This window comes from Sorex araneus, chromosome 5, assembly GCF_027595985.1.
Source record: "Sorex araneus isolate mSorAra2 chromosome 5, mSorAra2.pri, whole genome shotgun sequence".
Taxonomy (NCBI): domain Eukaryota; kingdom Metazoa; phylum Chordata; class Mammalia; order Eulipotyphla; family Soricidae; genus Sorex; species Sorex araneus.
Genome location: NC_073306.1, coordinates 174,739,739 through 174,752,934, shown reverse-complemented (window position 1 = coordinate 174,752,934; position 13,196 = coordinate 174,739,739). Strand labels below are relative to the sequence as shown.

General features: G+C 43.6%; 1 protein-coding gene across 2 annotated transcripts in view; it reads left to right on the top strand.

The window, feature by feature from the left end:
- The window catches only part of ATP8A1 (ATPase phospholipid transporting 8A1), a 243,383-nt gene that overhangs the window by 152,305 nt on the left and 77,882 nt on the right, over positions 1-13,196 (top strand). For both annotated transcript variants that reach the window (XM_055140932.1, XM_055140930.1), the window contains exon 25: positions 6,879-7,051. In XM_055140932.1, the coding sequence (XP_054996907.1) occupies positions 6,879-7,051 (173 nt within the window). The remainder of the gene's footprint in view (positions 1-6,878; positions 7,052-13,196) is intronic.

The window sequence follows — 13,196 nt, the reverse complement described above, 5'->3', positions numbered from 1 at the left end:
TGCCAGGGAGCTTACTCCTGGACACAGTGCTTGCACATCCTTAGTTGTATATACACAGAGGCACACATACACACACACACACACACATCTGTGCACCAGAGATACAGCTTTCATTGCAATGCGAAGGTCTTCTAAGCAACAACATGTGGAGACAGTGCTTGGTTCATGTGGGTGGCTTTGGGGATTGAACTCATGACCTCAGGATTGCTGGCAATGGGTACTTTGAGTCTCCAAGCTATCCCCTGCGCCCCATCAAGTAGTTATTTTCAAGTTTATTTTTTACTAACATATCATTGGTTGCAGAATAAAGAAGTTCGGAAATTTAACTTTATAAGCTCTATGTATGGAATACCAACCTACCACCAGGGTCCCAGTACCACCATCGCCACCCCCCCCCACCAACACACACACCAGAGCACCCTCTGCTCATCCCTCCCACCCTTCCTCTTTCCTGGTAACTGCCTTCATATTCACTAAGTCTAGGAGTTGGTTTTGTGGTTTCCTGTCAGTTCATTTACTTTGGTAATTCATGCTGCCACATGGAGTGGAACAATAGATTATGGTCTTTTCCTTCCTTATTTCCCTTTACCTAATCACCTCTACAGCCATCTGTTTGGTCCAAAAGGCTTGGATTATCTTTTCTGATTTGTATTTGGCCACATCCAGCTGTACCTAGGGCTTACTCAGGGTTCTGAACCCAGTAATCACTCCTGGCAGTTTGGAGGACCTTATGTGGTTCTGGGGATCACACCCAGATTGGCCACATCCTACTTGCTATCCTGTCTCCCCAGCCACTGGCACTCATTTTTTTTAATGACAGAGCAGTATTCTGTTGAGCAGATATACCACTGGTTCCTTGTCCTGCCATCTGTTACTGGGGATTTAGATTGATTCCTTATTGGAGCATTGTGAATATTGGTGCTGTGTTGTTTTTAAAATCAGAAAATCAGAACTTGACTAAAGTCTTTGGAGGGGAAAAAAAAGAGACAATGGCAGTGGGGTGAGGTGGTTGAAGCAACAAGAGAAAAAGGAACAGAGGTGAGAAAAGATGGCAATTTTCCTGCTACTCAAGAATTAGAGACATGGGCTGGAGTGATATCACAGCGGGTAGGGCGTTTGCCTTGCACGCGGCTGACCCGGGTTCGAATCCCAGCATCCCATATGGTCCCCTGAGCACCGCCAGGGGTGGTTCCTGAGTGCACAGCCAGGAGTGATCCCTGTGCATAACCGGGTGTGACCCAAAAAGAAAAAAAAAAAGAATTAGAGACTTAAGAGAAGTTTTGAAGTTACAAGAGGAAAGTTGAAGATTATTTTGGCATTAAGGTTCGAGCAAACAAGCAGATGTTTGCTGAAGCAATAGGGACCAAAATTGATTTTTTTAAGCAAAAGAAGGTCTAAATAAGCTCTGAGGAAAGTGGAACTCCTTAGGCATAACATTACAGATCTAGGGGCCAGAGAGCTATACAGGGTTGGGTACTTGCCTTGCATTAGACTGATCCCAGTTCAAACCCTGGCACCACACATTGTTTCCCCTGGAGTGACATGAGCACAGAGCTAAGAGGAGCACCCAAGCACCACAGGGTGTAGCCCCCAAAGACCCAAACCCCTACTTACAAAGGAAAAAAAAAACAGTGTATAACATAACCATATAAACAGGGAAGAGAGTGGTGTAGACCCACCCTCTGGCCAGGTGAGGCTTACCTTCTGTGCCCACACACTGAGAATGGAGAAACAGCACAGTCTGTGTGGCGAGGTGGCCAGACAGGGGTAGCCCAAGGGTCTCCTGAAACCCAGACTGGGTGCCATGCTAGGATGGGAGAATAGAACTGAGTAACTCAAGCAGATTTCCCCATGGGCAGTCGCAGTGCCGGGACGAGAGGAGTTCTCGGCTCTTCCTTGGGCATGAATGAGTCAGAGTCAGGGAAAGTCATAGGTTTGGGCACAATTGGAACACTTGTTCGTTTTTTGTTTGTTTGTTTGTTAGCTTCACCTGGTGATGCTAGGGTTTACTTCTGGCTCTGCACTCAGTAATTATTCCTGGCAGTGCTCAGGGGACCGTATGGGTTGTCTGGGATCTGGGATAGAACCAGTTTGGCTGCATCCAACTACCTCCCCTTGGCTCACCCTCTTTCCTGAGCCCTAACTTTCCCACCTCCAACCCTGACCCCTGAGTATCTCCCAAAATTGCCTTTATGTCTGATTATCTCAAATTGTAGCTACAGATGCTGATTTTCCGCCACCCACAATGAGACCATAGCCAGGAGATACCAGGCTTTTATTTTGTTGTACTAGGGGGTCTTTTATCCTTCTTTGGATTGAGCTTCTCATTTATATATTTTCACTTTCACATGTCACTAAGTTTAAATGTTTAAACATTTCCCCCTTCAGTAGCCAACAAGAAAAACAAAGCAACAGCTAATGCAGTAATAAATTTATTTCTAACTACAGGAGATAAGCTTCAATGCAATGTAGCCATAAAGTACGGCTCCCGGGCCTCGGGGAGCAGCCATAAACTTGCATAAATAAAAGAATTTTAAAATACTCCTGACAGCATAAATAAGAGTAAAATATAAGTCAAAGCTGGCAACCCAGGGCCAACAACAGAGCTGCTTACAAAAGAAAACGACCCACGCAAACAAGGGAATGTTTGCAGCCTTTTTGGAGCTGTAACCTCACACCCCAGGCGAGCTGTGAGCTTTGGTTGTGAGAAGCCGCAGACTCCTCTTCTGAAATGTTATGTTATATCTCCTGACACCTTCGGATTTGCAAAAAACCTGTGATAATCACCAAGGAAACCCAGGAGTACTGATGCCTCAAATAAGCGAGTTTGCAGCACATTGGGAGGTGTCAGGAGCACCTTGGGGAGGAAGAGAGCAGCCCCTCGGGGCTAGCGCCACAGGTGGGCTAATGGGATCAGGCTCAGCTCTGGGCTTTCCTTGACTTAGTGCTGCGGCCCTGAAGCTGATGGTGAATTAAATTTCAAAGTCTTCCTGAGACCGTTGCCAGCTTCCATGCTAGCTTTTGGTTTATGAGCGAGTCAGGAGATTTCTTGAGCATCTGTAACTGCAGGCACTGTGTGTGTGTGTATTGCTGGGAAATAAATTCACCCTGCATTTTCCTTCCAGGAACTGTGGACCTTGCGAGCACAGCAAGGGTTGTCCTAGGGAGCACTGAGCATTCGTGAGAACTTCAGTGTACACTTAATCCACTGGGTGGGGAACTCTCCAGAGGGAAGGGCACTCCAGACAGAGGGAAGGAAGGAATCACGATGGTGAGCAAAAGTGAGTTGGGCTTAGTGGGAAAACCTTCAGTGCCATTTCGAGGCATTTGTTCAACGTCTTTCACAGAGGCAGCAGGGCGCCATTGAGCCACTTCCAAGTGAGAGACGTCATTTATGCTTTAAATTTGTTCTATAAGAAGTTTTTGCTGGTGGTAGAATCAAGATGAGAGACAGATGAAGGGAGGGCTCTGGGGAAACGAGCCACCAAATGGTGTGGGCTTTGCAATTATAATTTGCTGTGGTTTGTTTTTGCTGGACGATGTCGAGAAAGACAAACCAGCACAGAAGCTGAAGTCAGAGTCTTGTTTTATTACTTAGCTGGCAGGGGACACCAGCACTCACTGCCAGGTTTCTCATCTGCAGAACGGGGGTAACAATAGTGCCCTTTGCAGAAGGTACTACTTTGGGGAGCAGGTAGGAGTTTGGGGGCAAACCTTATACTCAGGGTACTCGGGGCTTACTCCAGGCTCAGTGGTCAAGGATCATTCCTAGCAGGGCTCGGTGATCCTTATGTGGTGCCAGGGATTGAACAGAGGTCGCTGCCTGCAAGGAAAGTCCTTTAACCTCTGTACTATCTCTCCTGCCCATGGCATTGTAATATATTTAGCTAAACTCTTGTCTCTTGTCTGTGGAGTTCTTAAAACTGTCTGGTATGTGGTAGGTACTAAAGATTGTTCCTAATTTACTTTCCATTTGTTCGTTGATCTCTATTGCTTTTCTGTTGCTTTGATTTCTGGATTTCTTTATTAGATTGATGCGAATGTGTTTTTGAGGAGGTCTAGGGTTATGTACTATAGATGGGCTCCTGTAGGTTTGGCCGGCAGAATTTTGTTAATTTTTTATTTAATTTTATTTTAATAATATTGTTCACAATAATTTATTATATTCAATATTCCAATACCAATCCTACCACCATAACACCCTCCCACCACTATTGTTTCGAATTTTTCCACCACCACCCAGCTTGCCCCAAAAACAGGTCCTAAATTTATTTTGTATGACTTATTATGAATAATGCATGAAAAATATCCAAAAAATTTCCTTAGAAGAAAATGTGTGAAGATTGTTGTATCTCACCCCAGGGCCATTAAGCCCTTATATAAAAGATCATTAAGATGTTGTTACATGTTGAGCCTGTGTGCTGATTTTTATTTATTCATTTGTTTTTGGATCAAGATTCATTGCTTCTACTTCACCCTATTAAGTCAGCCTGCTACTCCTGGTACATCAGTGGAGTAGACAGGGTGATAAATTGGAAATGACTTTAGGATTCAGAAGCATCCCTTGCAGCTTGTGGCTCTCTTCCAAGTTTTATTTGTGAGTCTCTGGATCATGGCTGTTCATGAGCTTATATGGCAGCAGAATCAATGAGGGTGTGGCCCTGGTTGATGTTTTTCACCTTCGTATGGCTTCCTGGCTAAACTTTCACAGCAGAAAATAGGAGGGTGGTGCCTGAAAATTAAACCAGCTACTTCCCCCGCATGATGTAGAGTGTTAGCATAAAAATCTGGCAAGAATGCCTCTGTATGGTGGTCCCCTGTGTCACAGAGTCATCAGGGAGCAGTGAAGGTGTTAAGTGATTTCCAGATTTCAGAGGGTTGGATAGACTTACTTTCCAGTACACCGTGTTCTGTTATTTTGATGACAAGCCTCTGAAATACCAGAATTTTGAGCCACACATGAAGGCAAATGCAGAAACACCTTTAAAAAATTTCCCCCAGGGGCTGGAGTGATAGCACAGCGGGTAGGGCGTTTGCCTTGCACTCAGCCAACCCGGGTTTGAATCCCAGCATCCCATATGGTCCCCTGAGCACCGCCAGGGGTAACTCCTGAGTGCAGAGCCAGGAGTAACCCCTGTGCATTGCCAGGTATGACCCAAAAAAGCAAAAAAAAAAAAATTCCCCCCAAAAAAATGTTAATCACTGATGCTTTGCTCCCCTCTTTATGAAATAACAGTGAAAGGACTGTATCACTTCCTTAAATTGGAACAGTAATGATATCTTCCGTGAAAATAATACAAACTGGTCATTAAGAATTTTTTTATCATAGGCTTATTAAATAATACAAATGAGTCCATAAGTGTTGTTTTATTATTATTTATTATTATGGCCCATTGAGTATTGACACACATATATTTATATTTCTCATTTGAATAATTGCATGCTCAGATATTAGCACTCAGAGCTGAGCTGTAACTGGAGGTCAGCTGTTCCTGATGTTTCCCTGTGCTGAGGCGGGTGTTCTGGCTCTGCACTTGGCAAACTGTGCAGGACTGGAACTTGGGCCTCTGGCTTACAAAGCCGGTATTCCAGACCCTGTGTCTTCCTTAAATTGGGCTCTTGAACAGGAAACTTGTTCACCATTTGGTTAGAGGAAGAGTCCTAAGGGAAGAAAAGCAAAATATCTTGAAACCTTTTTCCTCTAAAGAAGGAAAGTTGTTCTTGATTGAGGGAGACAAATGTAATTACTGCTGTGTAGGGCTAAGTTAAGTCCAACTTTCCTTGGCAGGAAAGGATTTTGTTGTATCCGACGGTGATTCTTTATGAATGGATTGGAATAGGTTCTTTTATTCTTTCAAGATGACCAAGCTACTTATCATCATCCCCCAACTAAAATACAGCATCATGAAATGATAATTAATATTCCCGTTGCTCATCGATTTGTTCGAGCAGGCATCAATAACGTCTCTCATTGAGAGACTTATTGTTACTGTTTTTGGCATATCCAGTATGCATGGGTAGCTTGCCAGGCTCTGCCGCAAGGGCTCGATACTCTAGGTAGCTTGCCAGGCTCTTCGAGAGGGGCGGAGGAATCGAACTCAGGTCTGCTACATGAAAGGCGAACGCCCAACCGCTGTGCTATCGCTCCAGCCCTAATTATAGAAGCTAATTTGTGAGGTGGCAAGAGATTACAGTAACTTCCTTTCCTCCTCCTGGTTACTGGGAATTATGTTTCAGTGGCATTGAGTACTTCTGAAAGAACACCCACAAATAATTCTCCAATGCTTCCCCTTTGATTCATGGTGATTTTAACTAGTTCACAAATTAGGACAATGCGGTTATTCTTGTTTGGTTTTGTTTTTTGGTTGTGGAACTACACCTGGCAGTGCTAAGAGCTTACTCCTAGCTTACCATTTCTGATGGGGCTCAGGGTACCATATGTGGTGCCAACAGTGGAACCTTGGTCAGCTGCTTGTAAAGCAAGTGACCTACCCACTGTACTCTCACTCCAGCCCCAATGTGGTTATTCTTTTCCAAACAGTTTACTGTGACTGTTTTTGTCATAGTATGATTATGTGGCTGGGATCAGGAGCAAAGATTCCAAGGGAACAAGGGATTTGTGATCGAGTCTGTGCCCTGCTGGGTATAATGTATAACTTTAAGTGTGTTGCCTACTGGTTTTAATACTATCTGTCCAATCTCCGTCATGGGGCATTCATGAAAAGTTCATGAGTGGAGGTATGTAAAAGCCATCCAAGACACAAAAAGCACAAAAAATAATCAATGTAGTTGTCAAACATCCTTGAGGCATCCTTGTGGAATAAATAAGGGAAAAAAACATTTTGAGGACATTGTTTGTTCCTTGTTTTATTTCACAGGAAACGAGGGAAACCCTCACTCGACACTGTGCAGTCTTGGGTGATGCTCTTCAGAAAGAGAATGACTTTGCCCTTATCATCGATGGGAAAACCCTCAAGTATGCCCTGACTTTTGGAGTAAGACAGTATTTCCTGGACTTAGCTTTATCATGCAAAGCTGTTATTTGCTGCAGGTAAGTTCCCCTTAATATTTTTTCTCAATCAAGAGCTTGTTTCTAAATTCTTGAGGCTTAACATTCCTTGAAGTCACTCTCCAGTATTTGTAAATGTCAAGTGGTTCATGAATTCAGTCACCAAAGATCCCAAGTTGGGACAGCATTGCTAGCAGAATTTTGTAAGTGTGTTTGGACATCCTGGTTGATGACTTCCTGTTCATAATTGTAGCCAGCAGGTTTCTTGCCATTTTCTATGTTCATCCTTGATTCTTTTGCCTATATTACCATCAGGGTTTTATTTCTGTAAAGTCTCTGTCTTCTACACTTAAACTTTGACTCTGTGATAGGATAACATGAAGGAGATGCTAGCAAGCATGTTTTCCAAATAGTTGACCATTTTCATGAAAACGTACTTCTCTGGAAAATAGTTACTAACTGTGCACTCCTTTGCCCTATAATTTACAACATGCCTATATCCTAATATAAAATGTTTTGCGCTATCAAAATTTAATCCATGGAATTGTGGAGTTTCATAAACTGTTCAACTTGCTGACCTCCTAACCTTGCTGTACTTCTTGTTCAGGGTCTTTCCCCACCCCTCTGTCTAAGTTGTTTAAATCATGTCTTTCTAAAATTTAAAGCCTGCTCATTATTCTGCCCTTCCAGTATCTATAAAACCTGAAGATTTCCCTGTGAGTTATCTATGTAGTGGATCATACTAGCCTGTTATATTAGGTCCAGGATAACATTTTTTCTCCTGCAGTGGGATAAAATTTTAGCAGTTTCAAAAGGATCTTCAGAATCTGTGTTTTTAATATTATCTTTACAACTGTAATATTTGCTTTTGTTTTCTGTAAAAACATACTACCAATACAACAGTGTTATACTCCTTAAGCCATTTTGGTGACTGGAGTTTATTCATTTAAGTATCCTCTGCATAATATTGTCTCCAGACTTATTCAGCATTCCTCGTAGATGTTGCCTATTTATGGATTAACAAATACATTATAGCATGTAATTTCGGTCATGCTAAGTAAGTGTCCTTCATAAACATCATTTCAGCCTATAAATTATATTCTACTCAGAGAATTATGAGTTGCTTATTCTTCCCAGGAATCAAATCTGTTTTGCTGATTTAATTTTCTTTTTCTTCCTGAGCCACATGTTAAAAATATTGCTTTAAAGTTCTTGGGCAGTGTTTTGGACAGGTACTTAATATTAATTATGTCGAGTTCTTAATCTTGAAGAAAAGATGGTGAGCTAGTTTTTCTGGACTCCCTCATTTGCACGTCAGTTCCTTGGGCTTTTCAAAATCTGTTTCTGCCTTAGTTCCTGGCTAATCTCTTGACCAAACCTTTGTAGTACTCCACACTGATCCCCTTCTTCAGGATAATTTTGCTGCCCAGATTTGACTGTTTAACTACTTTGGTGTAATAGACTCACAAGGATCAACACAAATTGCCTCTTGGTGCCCGTTCCATGCTTTGTCTCTGAGCTCCCATTTGGAAACAGCATAGAGTTTTCAATTAATATAGTTTCCACTGATACACAATGGTCGGGCTGGGGCAGTAGCACAGCGGGTAGGTCGTTTGCCTTGCACACAGCTGACCCGGGTTCGATTCCTCCATCCCTCTCGGGGAGCCCAGCAAGCTACTGAGAGTATCCTACCAGCGTGGCAGAGCCTGGCAAGCTACCTGTGGCGTATTCGATATGCCAAAAACAGTAACAAGTCTCACAATGGAGACGTTGCTGGTGCCCGCCGAGCAAATCAATGAACCACTGGATGACAGTGCTACAGCACTACCCAATGGCCAGTTCCCCTTCATGGACTTCCCTGTGCCAGTCAGAAGTATTGCCCAGATTGGCAGGAATGTGAGTTCCTGCTTGTGCTCCCATCTCTCTTCCTTCCCCCTTTTTTTTTTTCATTAGAATCACAATGGGTTTGAAAGATGTGGGAGGCTGAGTTCTGGCCTGCAGCTGAACCTCATTCTTAGAGTATTGCTTAACACGGTTACCTCCCACCATTCTTCAAAATGTTGAACCGCAAAATTAAACAATAACAGAAGGAAAGAAACACTAGAGAGCAGAGTCAAGGGAGCACAAACATGTTCTGTGCTTTTGAAATTCCCTCTAGAGATCCTTGTTCTAGATGTGCACAAGTCACATGGATCTCGGGCCTTCTCCAGGTCCTGGCCCCTGGGAGTGGGTTGCTGAAGGCTCGTGTGTGTGGCCCCTGCCTCCCTCCCTCCTGTTCCATTCATGTCCAAGGCCGAGGCACCCTTCTGCAGACATGAAGTTTTATTTAGAAGTTTAAGGGGGGGTTGGCTGGTTGCTTTTTTTTCTTTTAAATAAAATACCTTTTCTCAGCTTTTTTCTTCTAATTGCCTCTATACTGCTCTCTTTTCCCATAAGGACTGTGGTTCAACTTCCGGTCTGGTTTTAAGAATCACCTAAGCCCATAATTACATCAGTGCCACTGCTCGATTTATGTCTATGCACCTTCTTGGTCATCTACCTCTTGGCATTTAAGCTATTGGCACAGCCCAGAGTGTCTTCTTGCTTCCAGACCTCAAAGAATAATTTCCCTGAGAATATTTCCATTCATTGTGGGTGAAGAGTAGGTGGGCCCTTCTGTCATTTTTTTTTAAACTGAGTACATTTTATTTATTTATTTTGGGAGATTTGAGAACCACCGCCAGTGGTGCTCAGGGGATATTCCTGGCTCTGTGCTCAGGAGTTATCCTTGGCAGTGCACTTCCAGGGATTCAAACCAGGACTGGCCGAAGCAGCCGCATATAATGCAAGTTCCTAACCTACTGTTCTTTCTCTTTGGCCCATGCATATTATTGTTTACAATTAGATGTAAGTGACACTCCTGACTTCTCAGCTGATGACCATCTTCCAGCCTCAGAAGAGACTCCAATTATTGTATTAGAAGACACTCCAGCTAAACGTTGAAAAATTCTTTCTCAAACAAGAGTAGGGTACTACTTCCAAAATTTGTTTCTGTTCCTCTGAATGTTCTCTTTCTGATCTTGGCCTGCCCTTCCTCTGCAGGCCTCTGCAATGTAGCCAGAGTGGAAAAATGAGGGAAAGACCTTCCAATAATATAGAATGGGACCCTTGATAGTCATTTCTTCTCCAAGATGACATCAGCTACTTTCTTCCCTGACATTATCAGCGTAAAGAGCAGAAGGCAGTTTTTAGTGTTCGCCTAATTGACGTGAATAGGAGGATGAGCATTTTCCCTGAAGAGTCTCCAGCTAAAATTGAAAGAAACAGTTGTTCTCGGTCCATCTTCCTTGTCTCTCTCACTCACCACCGTTTTCTGCAGGGAATAGTCAGAGACAGCACTGATCCCTATGCCCCCAAATCATCTAGCGCTTCCGAGTCCTGCTTTAGCTGACTAAGTGTAGATTGCTTGTGCACCGTTTAGAAACACCCCCCGACCCCACCCTCAACTATCACCACCAAACAATTTTTTTTTATTTTAAAAGAGCTATTCTGCAAAATAACAGAACCAGATAACTGACTGCTAATCTCAGCTATCAAGGTTGAAGCTTTCAGGTCTTGTACTTTGTACATTGGTATAATGGTATCAAGAAAATTCTTGCCCTAATTATACATCTCTGGAACTTTTAGTAGCTAACGGAATCTCTCTGGTCTGGGCTTCGTGACCTGTGTCCTGGATCCAGTCAAACCCAAGAAGAAAAGTGAAAGATCTTATTTATCGGTCTCCCCAGTGCCCTGTGTTCGTGCAGTGGTTTGCTTTGCCATTATGTGTTTACCTGGCACAATGGGAAACATGCATCGTGTGTCATCAGAGAGCTGGCGTTTTTTTTCTGATGATAAGGCATAAGCCAGAGGATAATGCTCTTGCCTTGCGTGAGGCCAACCACAGTGAGATTCCCCACACCTCGTTCAGTCTCCTGAACACCACCAGGAGTGGTCCCTGAGCACAGAGCCCAGAGTAAACCCTGAGCACCAAGTAGGGCCCAAACCTCGCCCCTCAAGAGAGTAAAATATAAACTTCTCCTCTGTGATCCTTCTTTATTGTCCTTTGTTTGAGTTCACTGATTCTTTTTACTTCAACTGAAAGATCTCAGCCATTTTCTCAGAAAACAAAACAAAACAAAAAATTCTTACAAACATGCAAACCGAAGTGCACGTGTCTTCTCTTGTTCTCTTTTTTTGTGTGTGCTTTTTTTGGGGGTCACACCCGGCAATGCACAGGGATCATTCCTGGCTCATGCACTCAGGAATTACCCCTGGTGGTGCTCAGGGGACCATATGGGATGCTGGGATTTGAACCCGGGTTGGCCACGTGCAAGGCAAACGCCCTACCCACTGTGCTATTGCTCCAGCCCCTCTTGTTCTCTTTTTAGCTTCTACTGGCAATTCTGAGACTGGGGGACCTTCTCCTGGCTTGGTGCTCAGGGGTCTTTCCCCATGCTATTCCAGAGACCATGCAGTGCTACAGCTTGAACTCAAAGCTCCCCCATACAAAGCATGGGTTTCTGCCCTAGGGGTCATCTCTCCTGCCCTAGGTGCACCATTTTTTGAGATTTCCCAGGCTCCAAAAAACTCCCTGTGTACGTGGAGGGGTAGGAGGAAGTGGCTCCAGAGCTCATGTCTGTGTGTGTATGCTGCTGATAAAATCAAGCTACTCTGCTAGACCAGGAAGTTGTAAGTCTCTGCAAGACCAGCCATTAGGGCACATGCTAGGGTCCAGGTTCAATCACTGACACTACATAGTCCCTAGCACCACATGGTGTGGCCCTGGAGGTCCCTGAGTACTCCTGGGTGGTCCAAGTAATGCAGCTGCATGCTCAAGCCCTTGCACCGAACAGCTGGCCTGGTTGGCTAAGAATCACTAGTGAGGCCCCTGGGCCTCCTGTGCACCATTTAGAAACACCCTCCCTACACATACACACACATACACACACACACACACACACACACACACACACACACCCTCAACTACCACCACCAAATTTTCTTTTTTTAAATTGAAAAAGAGCTATTCTACAAAATAAGAGAACCGGATAACTAAGTCCTTATATCAGCTACCAAGGTGTAAGCTTTCAGGCCTTGTACCTTGCACATTGGCATAATGGTGTTAGGGAAATTCTTGCCCTACTTATACATCTCTGGAACTTTTAGTAGCTAATGGAATCTCTCTGGTCTGGGATTTGTGACGTGTACAATGACAAGATTTAGAGTATAGCAATGGCTCAACGCCAGAAAACTGGGATGTTTAAAGCTGCAGAGTTGAGCTGTCATGGCACAGAAAGGCATGAAAGCCAGATCCCCACCCACCTTGAGTTCCCTTAGCCTGGAAATTCCTGGGCCTGAGAACCTCCTTTGGGCCGGAGAATGAGCCACTCTGGGGGCCACTCAGGACTGAGACGCGTCTGTCGACTATTTGGATTGGCTTAATTGGGGGAAGTATCTATTCTACCTCTTTTAAGATTCACTCCACAAGAGAATGGGCACGTTGCCGTGAACTTCTGCTGTGTGTAAAAGAGCATTTGGTTTCTGAGATCCTCATCAGTTCACATAACTCAGCCTATCAAAGAATCTTACTTTTTTTTTTCTGTAGTTGTCAGTTTAGTTTAAACATATTTGGAAACTTAGGTCCTGTGACAGTTGGTTGAAAATTGGCCTAGAGCCTCCAGCTTTTAGACTATCTAGTAATCACTATTCTTCCACATAATTTATAGACATGTCTTATGGAAAGCAGAAGTTAAATTGAGGTAAGCATTTTCCCCTACTTGTAACATTGCTAATCAAAGCTTAACCCCCTTCTAGACCATTTCCCCCATAGTGCGAACAAGGCACTTGACACGTGGGATGGCATTCCAGACAAACCCTTCCCCCCTCGTCTGACCAAAGGGGTCCCCCATGAAGAGGTCTAAAGGGACACTTGCAATACTTTCTGTAGTGGTGAGTGCATTAAGTAAAGAGTCAAGACAGATCTGCTTCTGTAATCTTTAGGGATCATTTAAATGTTAAGGATTTCTCTAAAGAAATGTTCCAGTTAAAGGGGAGTCATAAAGCACAAATGAAGCTAATAAATACTCAATAGACATTCCTCTAAAGAAAAAAAAAATTTTGGATCGTACCAATGGATGTCAAGCAGATGTTTGGCTTTGAAAAGACT